General features: G+C 49.5%; 1 protein-coding gene across 1 annotated transcript; it reads right to left on the bottom strand.

Moving 5' to 3' along the window:
• Nucleotides 1-478: 478 nt before the first annotated feature.
• On the bottom strand, nucleotides 479-22,131 carry NR2E1 (nuclear receptor subfamily 2 group E member 1). The gene is made up of 9 exons (XM_037064991.1): nucleotides 20,291-22,131; nucleotides 15,610-15,755; nucleotides 12,130-12,217; nucleotides 10,374-10,609; nucleotides 8,895-9,041; nucleotides 6,798-6,894; nucleotides 6,264-6,413; nucleotides 5,905-6,010; nucleotides 479-1,783 (listed from the first exon to the last, which is right to left on the bottom strand). Exons 1-9 carry the CDS (start codon nucleotides 20,313-20,315, stop codon nucleotides 1,621-1,623), a joined length of 1,158 nt encoding a protein of 385 aa, XP_036920886.1. The 5' UTR covers nucleotides 20,316-22,131; the 3' UTR covers nucleotides 479-1,620.
• Nucleotides 22,132-22,686: the final 555 nt, after the last annotated feature.

Below are 22,686 nucleotides of genomic sequence, written 5' to 3'. Positions count from 1 at the left end.
CCTGGTCAGGATTGAAATGTTGGCAAGGGAGTTAGAAACAGGGGAGTAAGTGAATGAAGACTCTGTTAATCGTCCTCTTTCTTCCTCACACAGCAATTTTTCTAACAGATGCAATTACACTTGAGAGCTGCAGAGAACGGAATCTTATGTTTTATTTCTTTATTCATCATTTTACAAATGGGATTCACTGTAAAAAGGAAATTGCCTTTGTATTTCGGTTCTCCAGGCTGGAGTGCTCCGAGCTTCAGTTTTGACACCAGCTGCTGCCACCACCTTGTAAATGCTGGGTGAGACCTGGCCAGGGAAGGAGGCCAAGAAATCAAACAGAGTCCAGTTCCTTTAGATTCAATATATTTTTATTCTTTGTAAATACAATGAGTACAACCTTTTAACTTCACAAATCAGTTAATTCACTTTGTACAAGAAAAGTTTTACTCAACCTATGATAGTTCAAGTGCTGAATATTTTTCCTCAGTGCTAGAACCTACTAAATCAAAATGTGAAAAGTACAGCAGCTATTTTAAAATGTTTGTTTCTACATTTCCATAAGTATAGGTTCATACCAAAGGAGCAGCGTGTAATGTAGAATGGGGTGTGTGTGTGTGTCTGCAATGCACACAGTCAAGGCTTTACTAGAAACCAGTTTTCTGAAAGGCATTTAAGAGTCTCAGGCTGTTAGCAGGAGACCAACTGAGCAACCACGTAGTGCTCATCTCCTTGAAGTCCCTTCGGTGTCATGTCTGTGTTCATTTCCTGGGTGGCGTAACTCACTGAAACATCAGCTTGGACCCTCATTGCCTTTGGTTTCAGCAGTATTTTAATGGGACAGCAATCTGCCTCACTCAATTGTTCACCTCCACTTTATTTGGTTTTGCTGTTTTTATTCTTCCTCCCTCGCCTTCTGATTTTTTAGGAAAGCTTTTCTATTTTTTAAGATGTTATCCAACCTGAAGTCCTGGTGAGAATTTCATTTTCATCCACCGATTCCTTTGAAAAGGTTGCCTGGCCTATGGTATTAAAAGAAGGACGAAAGAAAAGAAAAAGGAAAAAGCGAAAAAGCCAATCTCAAGGCATGAGCTACCTTTCACTTATTAACTCAGTTCTGAAGGTCACTTAATGATGTATTACAATAGAAGGGAAACTTTTGATAAAATGTTTGATTTTCAACCTAACCATTGTTTTTAAAATAAAGTCTCCGCCATAAGATGGCTCTTGAGGCTGCTGCATGGTGTTGTGCGCAGAGCTGTATTTGGTTACCCATCTTTATGTGCTAAAAAGGAAAAGAAAGTTCTACTTGTATTTCAGCATTTGATAGTTCAGAGAGACCTTCCAGGTGAGAGGCAGAGTGGCATGGCCCACAGCAACCCTCAGTTTGGCCCCCTCCCAGGGCATGGCACCAGCCAGTTGTCTGCTCGGGTGGTCCTGCTACACCCCCTTTCCTGTGGGGCTGCCCCGCCCTGGGCGAGGCAGCAGGTCAAAGCTCCTGGAACTGTTCTGTGTCAATGGACTTTTTTCCTGAAGGCTCCATACCCCCAGATGTATGCTTCCTGAAGGGTTTGTTAGTTGAGGCTTGTTCTCCATGGGGACTGTCCCATACAGAACAGTAGGGGCTTGAAGGGCTTAGATATCACTGGATTTGTACATATCTGAAAGCAGTCTTGTAATTGGCACGTTGCCGATGGTCTTTTTGAAAAACACTTCCTCTATGGTTGATGGGCTAATGGAACGTAAAGCTGGCAAAAGCAGCAGAAGTTTTCCGAAGCGACAGGGCTGAGTGGGATATCTGGAATAGAGGCCGTGAGAGCATGGTCAGATCCATTACTATTGCAAATTGACGTCTCATACTCGAACCACACCATCTCCAGCACAGCGTCCCGGTGGGGCCTCTTTAGCAACGCACTGTTGGTGCAGCAGAGTCCCAGCCAGGCACTACTGTCCTCACTTCACACATAGATGATCTCAGCCTAGAGAACATGAGTGGTGTCCAAATGACATGATGACTGTCTCAACATCAGCAAAGGGGTTGCATCTTGTTTGGAGAAAAAAAATTAAGAAGCACAGTACTAAGTTCAGCCTAAATAATAAACACAAAGTTCTTGGTACACAGTAGCTAGTGGTAGTATCCGTGACTTCTGATTTTCAAGGCTCCTTCTTTGCAAGGCAATTTCCCTCAGATAAAATGGATTCCTTTTCTAGGAAATTCTCCAAATTATTATTCAGGCTTTATACTTAGTCACTTTCAGGAATAATTCTAGCCTTATTACACTGCAAATTAAAGACTAAGTTCTGTTGGGTGGCGCTGCCACCCAACTTTCATGTCAATGAAATTGACATGTAGTTAAAGATGTGAGAAATTGCTTAACAATTTCCTCTCTTAATGCCCAACATACATCTGTGCTCAGATGTGCAAGTTCAATTTTCTACTGCCTTCAGATGCCTGTAAGTCACCTTCGATCTTTCTTCATCAATAGCTTGGAATCGGGTATTCAAACACTCCACGGGGATCAGGGGACTCCCTCCACTGAAACAAACCACCTAAGATGCTGAGGTCTGGGGTCACATATCTGTGACTGAGCCAGACTCAACCAATAGCCACAAGGTGTTAGAAACTGACAGATATGGAAATCCTTTCATAGGATTTAGCTAGCTGAGTTTAACTGCCCCGTCACTCCACCCTACAAAAAATAGAGTCCAGTGAAGCAACTTTCCTGCTTGTCTCCTGGCTTTGAGCACATGAGGGTCCCTCTCTTCAACTTAATAAGAGGCTGATAGTTCATTCTGGGCCTCTGGAAATCTCACCTGGCTCTTTCACTGCCAGCCTCAAGAGCACCCATGGACGGGGAACACCACGTCATGTTTAATAATGTAATATGGAAATGGTGAGGCTTATCTACTTATTTTTAAAGCCTAAATTCCACCACTTACTCTCCTTACTAGAAATACCACCTACGTTTCCTTGAAAGAAATCCCAAGACCCATGTCTCCCTTTCGCCTTGGACACTTACTCTCTTTAATAGCTCTGTTCCCCTTCCCAGGATCAGGCAGAAGAAAGACAGCCCCACAGTGGGTGGGACACAGCCGCTGCCAAGACCAGCCTCTCAGAGTCTGCGGCATCCACCCAGTAGCTGGGAGGTTCCCGGGGTGAGAAACGACTGCGGGAAGCGATTACTCCCAAAAAGGATTTGGGAGAATCTATGGACACTTAACTCTTGATTTTCTATAAATAAGTAACCCACTCACCTTCTCACCCATTTTTTAAATTCTCTAGTTAAGGAGGGACTGGTTAGTCATTCAATGAGAATTGTCCCTTACATGTGAAGTACTATACTACCAAGAAATAATAACAATGTGTGTGTAAGAAAGAGACAGACAGACACACAGAGAGTGTGTGTCTCTGACAGCTCAAAATTATTTTTTTAAAATAGCTGTATCCCGGCCCTGGCTGGTGTAGCTCAGTGAATTGAGCACAGGCCTGTGAATCACATGATCGTGGTTCGATTCCCAGTCAAGGGCACATGCCTGGGTTGCAGGCCAGTTCCCAGCAGGGGACGCACCAGAGGCAACCACACATTGATGTTTCTCTCCCTCTCTCCTTCCATTCCCCTCTGAATATAAATAAATAAAATTAAAAACAATAGCTGTGTCCCTGGTCCCATCCACTGGCAAAAATAAGTGGGAGTTTTCTCTCAGGCGTGTTTTGAGTCTGTCCCAGATCCATGTGTCCGATCTTTACAACATACAGTTCGTGTGAAGCACCAGTTTCTAGCTTTCTTCTTACATCATAGATATTTGGAGAAGCAGCTCACAGAGCTGTAACAATGAGCTCAGTTTGTAATCTCAACAACTAATGAACAAGTAGTTCAGTTTGCTATGTTAACTTTTCATTTCAATTTCAGATTTCATTTTTCTAGACAGGAAAGTACAAGAAGAGAATGTTCACTGATTTGAAGGACCTAAGAAATAAGGAATAGTCAGTTTTGTCACATGCATGAGTCTATATCTTAATATTAAGTTATAGCCCTAGCTGCTATAGCTTGGTAGATGGAGCAGCGGCCTGCCTGTGAATCAGAAGGTCACTGGTCATTTCCCAGTCAGGCATATGTCTGGGTTGCACAGGCCAGGTCCCCAACTGGGGGCATGTGAGAAGCAGCCAACTGATGTTTTTCTCCCTCTATTCTCCTTGCCTTCCCCTTCCTCTAAAAATAAATGAATTTTTTTTTAAATTAGAGCTATAGCAGGTATCATGAAACTAGAATAAAGCAGGTGAGGTCCTTACATGAATAAATCCCTTATTTTGAGGGTAGGGGAGAAGTACTGTACTTGCCATTTCTCTAAAATAGACTTTTGCTAATTTATGCTGTAATTCTCTGAGGTTCTCTCAGACTCTCCCCAGTCACCTGTCCAACACCTCCCCAGCACCTCTCCTGGCTCTAACGGGCACCCCTTCTCCCCGCCATCCAAGGATATCAGCTCGTGTGTTGTCTCCTTCATCCATCAGCCTTTCCAGATTCTCCCTCATCCCACCTCCCCCAACTAGAATTCATCTCTCCTACTCCCTGCTTGGCTTTTCCCTCTTTTCTGGTCTGAACTGGACCAACACTTCTACCTATTTTATGCAGCACTGAGGGGTGGTGTCTTGCTGGCTGGTGTCCCACGCACTCACCAGCACAGCCAGCAGTCAGCAAAGGCTGGACTGCGTCCATAACAGGGTGTCATATTCTTCTCAGTTTGATGTTCTTTACACCTTAATGGCTCTCAATAGCAAAGGCCAGTTATAATATACAAATTAGTTTTTAGTGGGGAAATCTGGTACTGGCCCATTTTATAATTTTGGACAAAAATTCAGTGCCTATTATATACATGTTGAAATGTAACATGAATTTTAAATTTAAAGACCATGGCACATATACACATTGCACTATCACACAGAACAGTTTCAGTGATGTTCCATGGACAGGGAACAGTTTTATTCAATAGTATTCAAAAGAGGATTTGTAATAAAAAGAAGGAGATCCCAGACAAACGGGTATTACTCCAAATGGATACAGTTGACTCGGGGTTTCTCCAACCCCTCACATAAGGGGGACATTAACAGCCTCTAGTCGTCTGCTTTAGTTATTCCAGCACAATGGCTGTGGTGATATTGAGATAATAGAGACAGGCTTCCGTGGGCTTCCCTTTCAGACCAACCTACAGAGTAAACAAGAATAGCAACTCTATTCTAACCTCAGATCCACCACAGACCTAGCAATGTTCTGTGCCTCTTTAAAGCCTTGCTTTTTTCCTCTGAAAATGGGAACAGAGAGTCTGTACTTCCTGGTGAACTTGCCCATTGCTGGGCCAGCAGGAGAACTGCTGAAGCCCAGTGGCTGAGAGTTTCTAAAACCAGACAAGCACAGCCTCTGCCAATGGGCCCTGCTTGGCCAGACACACTGGTGGGTGCTAAGACTCCAAATACCTCAATAGATACCAATCAGCAGTTATGATGGGGGTAGAGATGGCCCCTCTAGAAAGTTCTCTGGTCCTTATATTTGGGGTTAGCATCCATAGAAAGGCACTTGCCTCTTTTAAAGGATGACTTGACTACGCTCTACTATATAGCCTTCATTTTTTACCTTTCCTCCATCTGGATCCTCCATACAAATGTATTCGACTATTTTGATGAGTCAGCTTGTTCAACCAGGTCAGCCATAAGGCATCTGGCCATCTGAGTGATGAACTAACTCGACTTGCTCCTCCCACCCATCTTGTGAGAGATAGGTAAGGACATAAATTCTAAGTAAATTAACTGGCTGACAACAGAACAATTGGTCACAATGTTTGAACTGGCTTATTATCATCTGCTCACACCTTCACAATGGAAGCAATTTTCTTAAGGACATGTCCAAGGCAAACAAGAGTTACCTGGTGTGGATGTAGCTGTTGAGAGTTAGCTGAGCCTCGTCTTGAAGAGCTGCAATGGCAGCAGCATTCCGGAAACTTCTCAGTTCAGAACCACTGTGTGTAGGAACTAGAAATGAAGACCAGCAAATCGTGAGAGTCAGCACAGGAAGTGCAGATGGGGAAAGCGCCCCTCTGGGGGTGGAGAGCCAGCAGGAGAATGCACAAACCCCCACAGCCATTAAATGGGGCCAGACTAAGAGTCTGCTCCCCGGGAAACTATCACTTCGTCTTGCCAAGGGAAGTCTGGACTTGGAGATGGCTGCAGTGGTGAGGTGGAGAAGCTGGGGAAGGAGAAGAGACAGGGGTTGGTGTTTGCTCACCAGCTTTGAAAGTGACGATGCATTTGAGACAGGCAAATTCGGTAGCATCTAACCGGAGTTGCCTAAACCGAGCCACCACCTCTTGTAAAGCCTGTATTTCAGATATAATCTTGTTCAGCTTCTGGGAATCTGTGTTGTCACCATTCATGCCTAGAATAAAAATATGGAATAAATGTAATATGAAGGCATTTTCATAATTTAATATTGATTTTTGACAAAATTCTGCATATCAATATCTGTTCAATTGTCACTCTAAGATATCTGATTCCATGTAAACTGGTTATATTGTATGAAAGTTAATATAAAATCTTCTTTTGGATGATAACAAACACAGTAATTTGCATTTAAATAACAATGCAAGCAGTCATGAATACAACAAAACAACATTATTTGCATTTAAATATAGATTTATAAATGACAGGTATACTCCATTGTTCAGCAGGAATTTGTTATTCTTTACATGTTGTTCTTTTTTCAGTAATGTATTTTTATGGTAATTTCTACAACAAAGTCATTAAATTGTGCCATTCTTACCAGAGACAGCCAGAAGAGTGTTAGCATCAACCGGAATGGCCCATTGTGCTATTCCTAGAACAAACAGTTCTCTCCAAGCATCTTCCAAAAGCATCAGCTGTCATACAATAGATGTATAATATAATATAGTGTGTAATTTATAAATTTACAAACAATTTCAATATGTAAATTTCTATTATTTTAAAAAGTGTTTTAAATGCCTGTCTTGGTCATTTTTCCTCTGAATAGTCTAGCTTTCCCTTGTTCTCCTTTTGGACAAGGTGCCTATAGGCAAGCACATGTATCGGAGAGCCAGCCATTCCGGTCGCCCAAAGTTGGCTTCCCTCGGGGAAGGGTTTACCCTTCTGGTCTTCCCACCCACTTGCCCCCAGCCACCTAGAAACTCCTCCCAGAGACCCAGGCTCAATGGAATACCACCAGCATCTCAGCAGGTGGATCCCCCTCGTATAAAATGCTGTTATTATCAGGATTGATGTTTCCAGACTAAGCTTGCAGATCTGGGTCCCATTTTCCTGGTGGGTGTAGGGGGCTGGGTGGGTGTGGGGAGAGAGAGAAAGAAAAAATCATTAATTCCCAAGAGGCATGCAGGGAAATCAGGGTGTAATTATGTTAATCGGGTTTTGCTGAGTTTACCTCATCTCACTGCCTGATTTTCCTGAGACTCATAAGTGGACAGCATCAAGGTGCTTGTCATTTTCGTTCTAATAAAATGTGCTACTGAATATTTAAAATGAGAATCCAGCTCCTTTTTCCAAATGGATTTACCACATTCCACTTCACTGCAGTTTGCTAGCTGTTGAAGGGTTTCTACCGAAGGGCTGAGTGGCGGACAGTAAATAAATTTTGTTTGAATTAAAGAGTCTACAAATACTTGTTTTGAGGGGAAAAACAGCCCATTTACACACACACACACCAGGGAGTGATAGAGCCAACCAGTAAACCTGGTCAGAGATAGAACCTAACCATCTAGAAAAATCTGGTTTTTGAAAAATCTATAAAAATTTGGCCAAATCTGGATGATTTACATGAAAGCATTTCCTTTCGGAAGCTAAGAGCTAAATTATGAAGGCTTACAAACAAAATTAAAAGGTTTAACTTTCAAGATGTGTTATTTTTACTTTTACTGCATTGAATACTAAAAAAGGAATGATTTAAAAATGCAAGGTGAACAGTATCTAATTCTGGCCGTATCTGAAAGTCCAGGTCTTGAAAGAAAGAACATTCCATGCTAAAAGATTAGATGTTTTTAGCACATTGCCAGGTCTCTCTGTAGGAAACATACTTCATATTAAGGGGCACTATTATGCTTTAATTAAGTATTAAATGAATTACAGAAATAAATCCCTTTAGAACCGCTTATTAGCCTTTTGGGAAATTTGTCATTAATTCTCATGAATGCATTGGTAAGAGCCCATGGTTGTGAATACTTCATGTTCTTCCTTTCCTTTAAGGTTAGAAAAACTCCGACAGAGGCCATTTCTGATACTCCGAACCACAAAATTTCCGGGTTTCGGGACACTGCAGGTTTTAGCAGCACAACTTTTACTGCCTCAGAATGCCATTTATAAGCACAGAATCATGCACAGTGCCTGTTTGTTAATAAAATCTCTGAAAGCACTGAAAGCCTCAAGGGAGAACTCAGCCCACAGAAGTGTGCAATGCGCTCTTTCATCCTACGGGCGGGTGAATTAGTGGCCATAATGTATCATAGTGGACAACACAGAGCTGTGATTATAGAATACTAAAACTACTTCCAAAAGTCTCACAGGAGCATACTCTTCCATTTTGCTCAGTTCCAATGTACTTAAGGAAACAATGTTTTATTAACAATTTTAAAAATCATTAAGAATTTGTGATTAAATTTGATGCTTCAACTAAAGTAAAAAATAATAATAATGTCCTTTTTGTTTTCCATAGACCAGATCTAACTTTCCTGAAATAACATAACTATATTTCTTAGTAAAAAGAAATTTATTCCTACGAACTGATGCCTGACCTTGGCGATTTATCCAGGTAACCTGCAGGTTCCAAAGACTGACCCGAATTGCTTCTTCCCAGCTTCCATCCCCCAAGACCTCCAGGCCCTCTTGGTCATACCTGGTCTTGCAGAGACAGGGTGGAGAAAGCTGGTACACTCTTAGCCCACTTGATACTCATGAACAGAAGCCTGGCGGCTGATTCACACACTGACTCTGTGGCCACTTCATAGAGATACATTGGGGTCCCATTTACTTCATGGGGGTACTGGGTGGGGAAGAAACAGAGACACCAGAGAGTGAGGAAACCACCGCTTTGGAAGAAAAGCCAACTTTTTCGCTTTCTAACTCGAACACAGAAGGAGATAGGAATTTGGATGTTCAGCTCAAATGGGCAGTTGCCATAGGGGGATAAAAAGCAGACACCCACATTTGTAGAGTTTGGGAAATCGCTGGGAGAGACCCATTTCCACTTTTTGTGGGCCTGTTCCTTCCAGAGGGGCATCTGGCTTTTCTATCCCCTGTAGCAAATTTTCCTTGGGCTGAGACAAGTGCCAGGACTGTCTCACAATTAGACAAGAGCTGCTTGCATTTGTGTAAATAAAAATAGATGTGAAAAAAGTATAAATTAATAGGCATCCCAAACACAAATATGCATATGAGTATTTTTAGAAAGGATTAGTATATTATGGAAATATTTCAATTAGACATCTTAATCATTCACAGAACATTCCCATTCATAACTGACAACATATTCATAACACTACTTTCCCAAGCTTATTATACACATCAAGGGTAAGGAAGCAATATTAAATATTTTGCGTGCATGTGTGCCCAGGTGTTTGGCTTCCCTGCAGTGTGGGGCTGCAGCTGGCCCTCCTGAGGGGAGATTCAGAGCCCTTCTTGGCCTGGAGTGGGGCCTCTGGGTAGGTACCAGCTGGAAGCCTGAAGGGTAGTCCCTAGGTGGCAGCTTTTTTAGGTGGTTCTGGCTCCGGCCCTGCCAGTAGAAGCTCAGTCCTGGAGTCAATCCATGCTGCTCAGAAGAGAGTGAGGGGAGAGTGAGAAATGAAGCCAGGTTCCTCAGACTGTCCCAACAGGGTGAGTTCCACATTCCTCCTCTGCCTTAGGGACCCACAGCTTTGCCTGAGAGAATAGATCCCTGAGATTTGCAACTCAGGGACTCTTTTGCCAGCTCCAGGCAACTCCTTTCTTCTCCAAAGAAATGCCTGCTTTCTGGCTACCAGGGGAGATTCCAGGCTCTCCTCTCAGTTCAGACAGGGCTCCCCACCAGGGCGTTTTCTAGAAGTGCGTGTCTTCCTTCCCCCACACCCATATCAAACTTGCTGAAAGGGGCTCTCTGGCTGATGGGTCTGCAAGTCCATATTTGTAGTAGCCCAGAGAGTAACTTTACTACATACTAAAGTCTGAGCACCCTCGGCTCAACCGGGAAGAGCTGAAAGGCCCAGAGCTCCCTGCAGGGCTCTACCAGTAACCTTCCAGGTCTCTCCACCTTTTGCTTAACCCCATCATAGTTCAGAAGGCATGGGTGCCTCTCTCATTTCCCTCCCCTCCTCACGGGACTCCCAGGAAGGCCACTAACCTTGGGTGTGGGTTGAGCTAGGCTCACGAGGGTCTGCCTTTCCGGGGTGGCGGACACCGTGGCCAGCTCCAGGCCATGTGGCTCCAGTTGCGTGACCGTAGTGAAGAAGGCCGGCGCGGGCAGCGCTGCAGAAGGGAAGTGCGCGGCTGCCCCGTTCTCTTCCTTGTGTCCACGGAAGTAGAGGGCCACCTGCTTGCGGATGGTGGACGTCCGAGGCCCCCGTTCGTGCTGCACGGCTGCAGAGACAAATGGACACACGCCTGGGATCAGAGTCTTGGCGACACTTAGCCGCTGCTGCGCTGCAGGGCCAAACGCCAGGTCAGGGCAGGCCAGGCCACGGGAGAGGTGAGGAGGGGTAGGAGTGTGGGCGCTCTTCGATCGTCTGACCGCTCCACCGTGCGCTTTAGGGAGGCCGGGAAGAGGAGCCCGGCACAAACTATCAGGATAACGACATGCCTCTGGCAAGAGTAGGTGTGTTCTTTGTCGGTTCTGGGTTCCTCCTCACGAGGGGGGAGGGGGGCGGGTCTCAGGCACACGCAGACCCTCTGGGAGGGAGTAGCTGGGTATCCTGGTCCACAGCCTAGAGGAGAGGAGGCCACTAGGTCTCTGCACAGACTTTTCCCAGTCGGCCCAAGTTCTCCCCACCTCCACCCCGCCCGTGTGGAAATGTGGTTTGGCCTCTGAGGGCCGCCGGAAAGAAGGACCTGAGCCCAGGGACACCGGGGGATGGGACCAGTGAGAGCCTATCTCCGAGCGTGCCGGAGGAAGGCAGGGGAGATGTGACAATTACTACCAACAGTTTAAACAAACAAATTAATTCAGGGCAATCTTCCGCTCGCCTAGCTTGACAACTTGTCAATACACAAGTTCAACAGGTTGGACGCTCCCTCCTGCTTCTTGGGCCCGGGTGAGCGCTGCGCCTCCTGGGGCGGCCACCTGTGCTGCCGCCACCGCACCCTCTGCTGAGACCCCATTCCTCGCTCAGCTCAGGGCCCTTACTCCCCAGCACCTCCCGGCCTGGGGCGCCCTCGCCTGGCTACCACCCTGCAGCCACAGGCCCTAGTTCTTGCTGCACGTGCCTATAAGAGCCCTTCTGGGAGCTGGGTGTCCGAGGCACTCACAGGTGTCACCCAACCTCTTCAGACCCCTTCTGCAGAGGCAAGAAAAAGCCTCGGAATAGCCCAGGTCACCACAACGATGGTCCCAATTTTGGAATCTTGCTGAATTTCCAAACAGGGACTCGAAATTCCACGTGGCCCTCCCACCTCCCCCACTTGTCTCCTAGTCCCCACGACCTCCTCCTGCCCCAAGACTAACCAGACTGCAAGGTCCTGCAAGGGAGGCTGACAGGCCCGGGGGCGGGGGGGGGGCGCTGCAAAAGGGCTGTAAGGAAAGGTGAAATGAGGAACCAAGACGGGAGGCAGGAAATACCGCCTGTGTCCCCAGCAGAGTGGGGTCCCAGGAACGCTGCCTTTTTGGGGGATGACCGTGGGGCACAGGTTTCTTACGTGGGCATGGACCTTACCCGGGCATGGACCTTACCCTAGGCAGTCCATGGGGGTCGGGAAGGAACTCTCGGTGGAAGAGGTGGAAGACCAGGATGGATAAGGGCGAGACTGACAGCCTGAGGCCAGTCCTAGCATCCAAAAAGAAGTGCTTGGGAGATGGTTTACAAGCGTAAGAGTGCCGTACATTTTCTGTACCTACAATTTACTTATTAGTCAACGTTAGAAGAGATAAAAGATATACTAATTACCATCTTTGTTCATGTTGACTTCCAGACACTTCTTGAGCCGACACGCCCTGCACTGGTTTCTGTGCGTCTTGTCCACTGGGCAGCCTCCCTAGAACAGAGTGCAGGCCGTCAGCGGCCCCGGGTCTTTAGACTGGCCACGCGAGGCCGGCGCTGGGCCAGGGAAACCGGGGGCGGGGGGAGGTGGGAACGCATCCGGCCACCGACTCCTGGGGCCGTGAGGCCAGGTCCCTGGGCCCCAGCACGGCCGGGTAGAGAAAGGGCTGGGATTCCCAGGGCTACTTCAAGAGACCCAGCCCATGACCCTGTGAAAGTGGACAAGGAGGAAAACCCTTCTCCGAGCAGGAGAAAGGTCTCTCGCCTGGTTTGCCAGACTCTGCTGTGCGCGGAGAAGCTGCGGAGGGGTACTTCTGCGAGTGGAGAGGGTGGTGACGCTGGGAGGAGGCTTTTTCAGGACCGAAGACAGCGACCTGGCCCCAGCGCTGGGTCGGGGGCAGGCTGGCCCGCAAGGCCCTCCGCGCTGCGCCCCTCCCGCAAGCTAACTTTCCGCTTCCGGTCTTAGTCTACCTTTCTGGGTCAGGTAAGTATGTCCTATCTATTCTTTCCTCTACCGTTTTCAAACTCTTGCCTTTGTGTGGAAAGCCATCCTTATAACCAGCATGACGAGCGTTGTCTTACTGCCTAGTTTCAGCCCTGATCCGCGCACACACAACCATTCCCTGAACCCGAGGCAGAAGCCAGGGTGGGTGGGAGGGCGGCGCCCACAGAGCAGAGGGTGGGAAGGGAACAGCCCAAGGCCCAGGAGACCCTCAGAAGTGCCCACCACGGGAATATGACCAGGAAGAGACTGTGATGGCCTGTCTAACAAAAGGATAGTACAGGCTGAGAATATTAGCAGGAGAACTGAAAAACTAGGCAATTGCTGCCTTGGANTTTCCCTGAACCGGAGGCAGAAGCCAGGGTGGGTGGGAGGGCGGCGCCCACAGAGCAGAGGGTGGGAAGGGAACAGCCCAAGGCCCAGGAGACCCTCAGAAGTGCCCACCACGGGAATATGACCAGGAAGAGACTGTGATGGCCTGTCTAACAAAAGGATAGTACAGGCTGAGAATATTAGCAGGAAAACTGAAAAACTAGGCAATTGCTGCCTTGGACATACTCATCCGAGACAAATGAGAAAATAAATATTTTACCAAAAGCAATTTTATGAGAAAATGTTGACCATTGAAGGAAGAAATTTACAGAGTAAGTTTTCTTATGGAATTCATTCAGTGTTAGGTGGTACTACCGAGAAAACACCTATCTGCACGTATATTTTATATACATAAAATACATAAGTTTGATGCTCTCTTGTGTTTATCAATTGATACTGCTAAATTTGCAATGGGAAGAAAGATAGTAAAGTAAATGCATTTTTATTTTGCTTCATAGTATCAAATTTTATATATGCTGAAGTTGGACTAAGTGTATTTTCTAAAACATCCCTTCAGAAAAATTACACATTAGAAAACACAGTTTTATAATATCACAGCCCTCTGATTTAAAATATAGATTTATTTAAATAAAGGTAGGTCATGGGTTCATAACAATTTCTAAATGTCTTCACTGCTGTTAATAATAACTTGGAATATTATTTACTCAATCCTCAAATAAAAAAGAGAAAGGAACTAATTTTTGTTTCCTGAGTGAATTCTTCAGGGCATCTTTGCTGGCCTGAGTAGTAGCTGGATGTAAAGAGGCTTAAAGAACTTATTGAATGTAGTTGTATGTCTGTCCTCAAACATTATTCCCCCGGTGTTCTGATAAACATGTCAATGCAAAATGGAAGGCTTTGCTAGTTCTTAAGAGTGTCTCCAAACCAGATCACATGTATGTGAATATCTAGAGTAAGGGAGAAAGGAATTCCTCAGCCTGGGCCATTCATGCTCTCTACAAGGAGAGAACCACCAAGCCTGATGAGTCTATTATCACTCCTTTACAAATACTTGGACTGACATCAATATAAATTGATAGCCAACCTCTTTGAAAATATCAAGCATAACATCTGAGCTTTTGATTTCCCAATTCTGTGCATTGCATGAAAGTAACAGACAATTTAAGTGGAAGCCTGATCAAACCTGATGACCCACAATGACCCTAGAGCCTTGTGTAGCCACTGGGACGCAGGCTTGTGAGTGTGCAGTGTGGTGCATCTACATGGTGAAGCTAGAAACTGATCTAGAGCTGTGGACCCATTTAAACAAGTGACAGGCCTGGAGAGTTCCGAATTACTTTTCCAAATGCAGATAGATAGCTTCTTGTTCTTGTCGATCATCCAAATTCTCCAGAAACCGATATAAGCAGACATGGCTTCAGAAAAAGAACCATTCACTAGCATCACATATGTCTGAGTATATATGTGTATATATATGTATATATGTGTATCATATTGATACACATAGATTAACTAGTGAAGGTGTCGAACCGTTCTGGCTAGTAAAGGATGACTGCTGACTAAAAAGCTCTCGGGATCTCCTTGAGAGCCAGGCTGGTGGCGCTGTGCTGAGGGTCTGTGTGCCTGGCTGAGGAGAAGGCAAAGTGTGGGGCCAAAAGCCTGAGCCCCTGGGTTGAAATAAGCTGATTACTCAGCTGCGACAGGAGTCCAGGGTTTTGTCCACTCATCTGGGAAGCTTTGGCTCATGCTCAGCACATGCCCCAACTCACCTGTTTCTCTGAGACAGTCCAGCCTGCCTAAGATCAAAACACAACCAACCAGGCATGTCTTCTAAGCAGAGAAAGAGGAGATATGGGGACCAGACAGAAGGGCCCAGTTACTCCTTCCTTGGGAGCCTTCTCTTTCTGCTCAATCTGCCCTTTTTCTGACAAGGCTCAGCAAGAGTTGGAAGAGCCCTGCCTCTCTACAGTTGAAAGGACACAGCCCTCACAGAGCACATCCTTTCTGTTCCAGTGGCTGACACTCACTTTGAGTCTCAACCTTGACTGGGATGCCCTGTGCCTTTTGCTTCTGCCATCCCAGGCAGTGCTCAAGGCACTGGTCTGCTAGGAATGGGGGTGTGGCGGACACACAGCACAACCTAGCCCTTTCTTTCCAGCTTACATGTGAGATGTAGACTCTTAAGTCCTTAGATCGCTTAGGTCCCCTGGCCTGACTTTATAGTTACTGAGTGTGGGCCTCAACCGGTGTCAAAATTAGAGGGTTAAATGTGTGTGTGTGTGTGTGTGTGTGTGTGAGGGGGTGACACAGGGGTTTCAGACTTCCTACTGTAAACTCATTGTCTTCTCTTACCCGCCCCCCCCAACCCCCACACTGCCCTTGCCTTACCCAAGGGAAAGGGCCTCCAAGAGTTGAGTCAGGAAAGAGGAAGGGAGAGGTCAAGGTCTGGTCTCTCCGGAACAGCCTGGAATCTCAGAGGAGAGCCCTTTGGCACAAACAAAGGAGGGGGAGGCAGCAGAGGGGAGCTGGGTGATGCAGCCTGGCTAAGGTACCTGGTTTCCAGATTTGCAGACATACGTCCTATTCCTTCGGATACTCCGTTTGAAAAAACCCGAGCAGCCGTCGCAGGCGTAGACCCCGTAGTGTTTCCCGGAGCTGCGGTCGCCACACACTTTACAGGGGATATCTAAAATTCGGCCTGAAATCGCACAGAAGACAGGGAAGGGGGGAAGGGGCGAGGAGGGCAGAGGAGAGAGAGGAAAGGGGAGAGGGAGAGAGAGATGCTAAGCAATCTGACCTCTGAAGGGATTAGCACCGAAGCTGCGGTAAAAGCAAATAATGAAGTGATTTTATAGCCAAACTTTTTTTCCTTGAGCAAGTGTCAGTTTCCTACAATGAGCATTATTCATGCACCGCTACGTGTATTTGGGTCTCCTCTAATCGCTGAGACCCATTTCGGAATAAAAGATTACAGGAGGCCGAGGCGGCAGCGCTGCCTGCCGCTGCCTTTCTGCTCCGCGGAAAGTTTGGTCGCCTCCCTCCCCCGCTCCTGCTTTTAACAGAGAAAGTTGTTAGTGAAGCGCACGAGGAGACAAACTTGAAATGTAAAAGGAACCAGAAGAAAAACAAACACGGCTGGAACCAGGGATGGCAGCTGGAAGGCAATCGAGTTTTCTCTGAGCTGCCGGGCGGTGGTTATTATGTGGATTATTATTGTAATGCTAATACTAGGATTATTAATGATAATAAGGGTAGTGGTAATTGCCCAACTTTCGCTTTACCTATTTTTTTAAATGCTTGGTGGACCGCTTTTGAGAAATTATGTCTTTTAGAAAAAAAATTTCCTCCCCAAAGTAACTAGATAGCACGGGGCTAGAGGCAAGTCAGAGAAAAGTGATTGAGGCGAGTGTGATTTTCTGACCAGTGCGGAGGGAAGGCACCCCTTTCTCCTTCCATCCCCCGACTTCTTTCTTAAAGACTCCTCTTTCTGGACCCTCTGGGTCTCTTCCTTCCTGTTTCCCCACCGCTGTCCTAGGCTAATGTTTCGAGGGGTCTGGCTGATTTTTCTGAAGCCTCCTCCCTCCACACACACTCCCACTGGCCTCTAGAGTCGCCAGGTTTAAGAAAACTTTTCTTGAAACCCCCTCAAGCCTCGGGTGGCTGCGGACCCTGGAGCAATATAAGGGATAACACAATACTCGAAAATTCGGTAGGGAACGAATCCTTCTTCTCTAAGAAGAGAGAAGACTACAACTCGCCTTAAGTGCTTTGCAAGAACTTGGAAATCCTTCCTCCTACAGAGGGAGTATTAAATAAAGTGTTAACTTAATTAACACTTTAATGATAATGATGTTAATAATAATTAACTTCTTAACATTTAATTTCCCTTTCGGCACAGGAAGGCCTGTCTGGACCCCAGCGGCCTCAGGCTCGGGTGAAACTTGACCGCTGCCCCCTGGGGCGCTCAGGCTGGAGAGAGGAGAGCTAGGGGTGAGAATGGGCGGGAGGAGTAGAGGTGGAGAGGGTGCGGCGGGGACGCCCCCCCGGCGGCCCCCCCCCTCAGACGTCGAAGGTGGAAACTTGCCGGTGGATTCCGAGGCGTCTGGGCAGGCGCTCACGCGATGCGGTGGCCTGGGAGAGGCCAGGGTGGACGGGGAGGGAGGGAGAGGGTGGGGCGGCGGGGGGGTAGAGTGGGAGGGGGCTCGGTAACCACCAAGCTCGGCCGGGGTAATTACAACCCCGCCGAAGCACCTGCCTATAGAGCCACCAGTGACCCGTCAAAAAGAGTAGCATGGGAATTCGGATGGCGACAAAGGCCCGCAGGGGAGGCGCGCGGCGCGGCGACCACCGCCTGTGCGCCCCCTCTCCCGCAGGGTGGGAGGAGTGATTTGCTGGAGGAGGGGCTGGAGAGAGCACTGGGCGGCCGCAGCTAGTCCTGTTCCTCAACCCCTTGGGCCTGTCACTGCCCCCGAGGAAACTCAGGGCCACCCAGCGGGCCCGGACTCGAGCCCTGCTGCTCTGGCTTCAGTCCGGAGGTGCAGCAAGCCTGATTTCCATAATTCGCAACCATCCGCTTGTGCATAACACACCCCTCTGCCAGAGCTAGGGCCCACGTTTGGGACCCGGACGCCCCAGCTGTCTTCTTCCCCGGGGCACTTTTGATGATGCCACGATGAGCTTGCAGGAGGGGCAATGGTGGGGACACACTCTCTAGAGAACCCCGATGGGGTGGAAGAAGGAGCCGGCTCCCGCCGGCCCGGGGCTACCGCGGCTGCGGGTCGGCCCTGCTTCTGCGTGGACTAGGGCAGCTTAGAGACCCGCTGCCCTCTTGGGGCTGGGTACAAAAGGGTGGGACGCAAAGAATTCCAGAGCCCAGCGAGTCTGCGCCTCAGAGTCCGCTGCCCAGCCGGCTAAGGCGACTTGGGGTCACGAGACAAGCTGGTTGCCCCCGTTGCAAAGCTCCTCTCATTTAGCAAACCGATCGAGCTCCGACGTGAGGCGAGCGGGAGTTTCCTGAAGCTGGAAAACCGTTCTTAACTTCCCTCGCCAGGGGTCCCATCGGGGCTTTTTGTGTGTCATAATTGCCTGAAGATATATGGCAGCTTCGATTACTGTAATTACCATCAGGGGCTGTTGAAAGAAGTTAGTCTGGGCTGCAGGGGTGACTGACCGGGGTCTCGTTACCACCCAGGCGGGGTTCCCGGTTGACAGCGTACTGCTCTCCAGCCGCGAAAGGCCGCGCGCGGCAGGGGCTGCAGACCTCGCCCGCTGTGCGCCGACCTCCTCGCCTCCGGGGGCCCGCGGGCCGCAGGGTTCGCACAGGGCTGCCGCCACCGCTCTGCGAGGGCCCGGCTGCAGCGGCACCGCGGGCTGGAGCTTCGGTCCTCCGGGCCGGAGAGACCTCAACAGCAGCGGCTGGAATCGCGCAGGGGACTCGAGGCTTACGAGGCCCAACTCAGGCTCCTGGGAAGTTGGAAATCTTCCAAGTTCCCCCGATGCATCGCTCACTCTTTTTCTAAAAGCTCAGAGGGTCCGACGGGTCCTAGTCCTCAACACGCGGGCGGGCCTCCAAGGAACCGGCTCTGAGCCCGCCCCTCCTCTCGCATCCGAAGCCTCGCCTTTCACGCACTCCCTCAACCATGGCGGCTCTGCACCCCAAATTGGGTGCAGGAGTCCCACACTACTTACTTTCAGGGAAGGAGGCGAGGGAACCTGTTACAGGGGGAGCGAGCAGGAGGCCTGCCGAGGCCTGCCAGAGCTGGGGTTTTTGCAATGAGGCTGGGAATGCAACGGGAAGCGTTTCTTTCTGCGACTCCTGGGAAGAACCCTCGCACGAGGAACCATGGGCAACAAACCCCGAGCTTGCCTCCCTTCCCGGAGAATCAAACAGCCAAGCCGGGATAGGCCCGAGGCTAGACACGCCAGTCCTTCTCAAGAGTTGACTCTGATGCGGACCGCGGTTGTGTTTCTTCCTCTTTTCCCTCTGCCCAAATCTATTTCTCCTTTTCTCTTTTTGTCCAATTTCATTTTACTCTAATTTTTAAAACGGCAGCGCCCAAACCAAAACAATCGGACAAAGTGAAAACAACCCACTTTTTTGGGGGGGGTGTGGAATTGCATCTCACAGAAGTGGGACTTTACTACCAGCTCTCAGAAGTGTCTGCCAACTTTCAGAGTCGCGACAGTAAGAGCGAGGGAAGGGAGAAAGGGATGTTGTTGAGGAAAGCACGAATCGCCAAAAATGCCACAGGTGAAAACAGCAAAGGCAGCAGAACTACGGGACACGGGGACTGCAGCAGCAGCCAACCCCACCCCTGGACCCTGGAAACTGCAACCCCGGGACACCAGAAGGCGGGAACCGAGATGCGGCTGGGAGACCTGAGCATTGCGGCCCTGCTGCCCAAAGCCGGCTCTGGCAGCACGTCCTGGGTTCCGCAGTATCCGCGCACGCAAAGGCCCTTGCCTGTCCACTAAGTCCTGCCCTAGGGCGTCTAGGGGCAGCTGGAGATCAGCCTTGGCTTGGCATGCGGAGGGACAGCCACCAGCTAAGCAAGTTTGAAGGGGAGAAGCGCGCGAAAGGAACAGGCCGCACCTCCTGCCTCTGCCGAGCTCCTGCTCGAAAAGTCCTTGGGATTAAGGATTTGGTCCTCTCTTCGCTAGAACGGTTCGCCATACTTTAAATTCCCCAGTTATGACCTACGCGGATTTAGGATTAAGGAAAATGTGACTTTAAAATTGTTTCTGCTTCCCAGTTTGCAGGATTATTTGAAAAAGCTATAAACGGGGTGCAAAGCATTCCATTCAAAATCCGCTTTTCGCAGAGTTGCTTCTGTGCGCCGGAGCTCTGAGTTTTGAGCCAGCATGTTATCATGCTGCTGCCCGAAGTCGGGGCCTATTTCCCGCCCCCATCGCCCCTTCCTCCCCACACCTGGCCTCTAAGAGGGGGAAATTCGCCGGACTGGTGGGCTGGCTGCACGGGTCGCAACCTTCCCACCTTACCAGAAAGAGGTAGGGGAGAGATTCAAGAAACTCAGGGGTAACGAAATTGTTCTGCCTTCACCACCAAACGTTCCAACTCACAGTCTACAAGGAGCTGGGCCAAAGCGCACACGCCAACCGAGTACCCCTCTGGGGTTCGGGGCGGCTGCGCTCTGGGTAGGCTCTTCAAGGCCTCCCCGCCCGCCCGCCCCAGGCTGCGCGCCTGAGCCCCGCGGCGGCCCTAAAGGTACCCACTTGTTGATCCGGCCGGCTTGCTCATGCTTGCGGTCCCCGGGCGGAGCGGTTGGTGGGCGCTGCTCGAGTCCCGGCCCGGAGCGGCCGCTTCGCCGCCGGGCTCCGCCACTCTCCAGCCGCCCTCCAGTCTGCGAGGCTCCGGGGCTGGACAGGTGGATGTCGATCTCTATCTGCACTGCTCCCCGGGAGCTCAGAATTAGTTCCACGGTGGAAATTTAAGCATCCTTAAGTTTCTTCCCGGCTCTTGCAAAACTGCAGCTGCTAGGAATGTTGCTTGATGTGGGCACACGCATGAACAGACAAATGGAGAGGCGGACAAGCAGATCGAAAGAAGGGGGAACAAGAGAGGGGGACTGAAGGACAGAGATGGAGACACGAAAATGGTCTTCCTACGGAGCAAGAATGGCAAAATCCCTCTCTTTCCCCATTCCTGTCTCTCAGTCTTCAATTTTGTCTCTCTACATTAAGCATGAAGCGTATGGACAGATCTCTACAGACCGCTGGTCTTCTAAAGAAAGAATGAAAACACAACAACCCAGTCTCAGGCAGATGGGCTCGGCGCTGCCCAAATCCGAGCGCGTTGTGGGAAAACTAGATTGCCGGGAAGTCTTCCGAAGGAGCAGGCGGCCAGGTCCTGATTTCCCGGGAGAGCCGCGTTCTAAGCGGCATAGGGTCCCCGAAGTTCATTACCCCGTGACTTTGTGCTCGTCGCGGCGGGCTGGGTCCGCTGTAATATCTCCAGAAGCGCTCTGACAGGCAGCCGCGGGGAGGGGAATAGGGCGTCCCTGGCCCACTTAGCTTTTCCCCCAACTCCTGGCGGGGTCTGACGTCAGCCATGTGCGGGGAGGGGATGGGAAAAGGGAGGGGGTTAAATGCTAATGATATTAATGAACCTCCAAGCGGCTCCCGAAGAAAATGCAGGCACTCTTGGAGCTGAGTTAGAGTGTGAATATGGGAGTGTGGTTCTGTGTGTGCATGACGGTGAGGCTGGTGCTGTTCTTGTAATAAAAATGAGTTATTATATTTCCTGGCAAAAGAGAAGGGGAGGGGAGATGGAGCTTTCTCAGAACGCTTTCCCCTTCTCTCCAGCGTACCGGACACATTCATGGAAGAAACTGGGTGGCTGTGTGTTTGAGTCTGATGGGGCGCGCCGGATGTAGCCAAGTGAGTTTGTTCCTTCTTGGTCCCGAGCCCCTTCTGTTGGGTAAAACTCGGACCTGGCCCGAGGTGAGTAATTATTCATAAGGACGGTGTTTGGGGACTTGGGGCTGGGATGGGGTCTGCCGGAGGCTTCGAGCTCCTTAGGCCTTCGCGCCGTCCGCTTGGCCACCAGCTGCAGGGAAGGGGCGGCCCGCTTCCCAAAGCAAAGTCCGTACGGAGCAGGGAGAAACTCCTGTTACCCCCACTATCTGCACTTCAGAGGCTGGAGGGCAAAGCTTTTTCTCCTGAGACTTGTCCCCAGTGGGCTTTGCTGGCTCCCTCTCTCCAGGCTAAAGGATTGTGAAGAGCCCCTTCGCCTCAGCAAGCTTCTCCCATCCCCGCCTCCCCGGAATTCCTGTGCTTCTCTCCTCCTGGTCCCTGTGCCGCTCTGAGAGAGCGCACGCCAAAGGAGCCGGTGATTCTGCTCTCTAAGAGATTAATTCTTACTTAAGCTCACCCAGACGCTTGAACTTGTCGAACTTGCCAGCCTCTCCTCCCGGCGTAGTCCGGCCAGAGGTCAGGGGTCACACCTTGTGCTCACCAGTCTTCTGCGGCTCGTCGGCCCCCAGCGAGGGGATGGGGGAGGGGCTCGAGGAGAACCCTGGCCCGTACTCTGCAGTTCTGCCCGCTCAACCTCAGCCCCACAGTCTTCGGACTCGTTGTCACACCGGTCTTTTGATCAGAGTAGGCGTGTACAAGTGAGTGCTGGCAGGTGTCCCCCGCCCCTACACCTCCCCAGCCCCAGCCCCAGGCCCAGCCCTCAGAGGGCGCAGCAGCTCCGGGGCAAAGGCGTCTCAGCGGCACAGGTTGTGCGCTGCGGGCTGTGGCGGCAGCTCGTGACTGCAACTTTCCGCAGCAGCCTGGGCTGGGCCTGGAACGCCGGGCCGCACACACCTAACTCATCAAAGCCCGCGGTCCTCTCCAGTATCGCGCAGCAACCAGGGTTCGGGGGCTGCGAACGTCCAGAAAGACCAAGAAGGGGGACGGCTGTCTCCTAAATTACACATTCTTGGGTTTTTAAATTGAGATAAGATTAGGAAATTATAGGACAAAGCCACAAATGAGGTGTTTGTTGTTGCTGTTGTTTTCCAGGAGGTAGGACACGAAGTCAACATTTTTGACAGCCAAGCTGGGCAGACGCTTCAGCAGCGAGCCCCGCCAGTGACCCAGCGCAAACTGGAACTCAGTGCTCAGAA

This window comes from Sturnira hondurensis, unplaced genomic scaffold (assembly GCF_014824575.4).
Source record: "Sturnira hondurensis isolate 20B ecotype Veracruz unplaced genomic scaffold, ASM1482457v3 Scaffold0015596, whole genome shotgun sequence".
NCBI classification, from domain to species: Eukaryota; Metazoa; Chordata; class Mammalia; order Chiroptera; family Phyllostomidae; genus Sturnira; species Sturnira hondurensis.
Note: the sequence above shows the minus strand (reverse complement) of the source record. Positions and strands in the feature narration are given on the sequence as shown.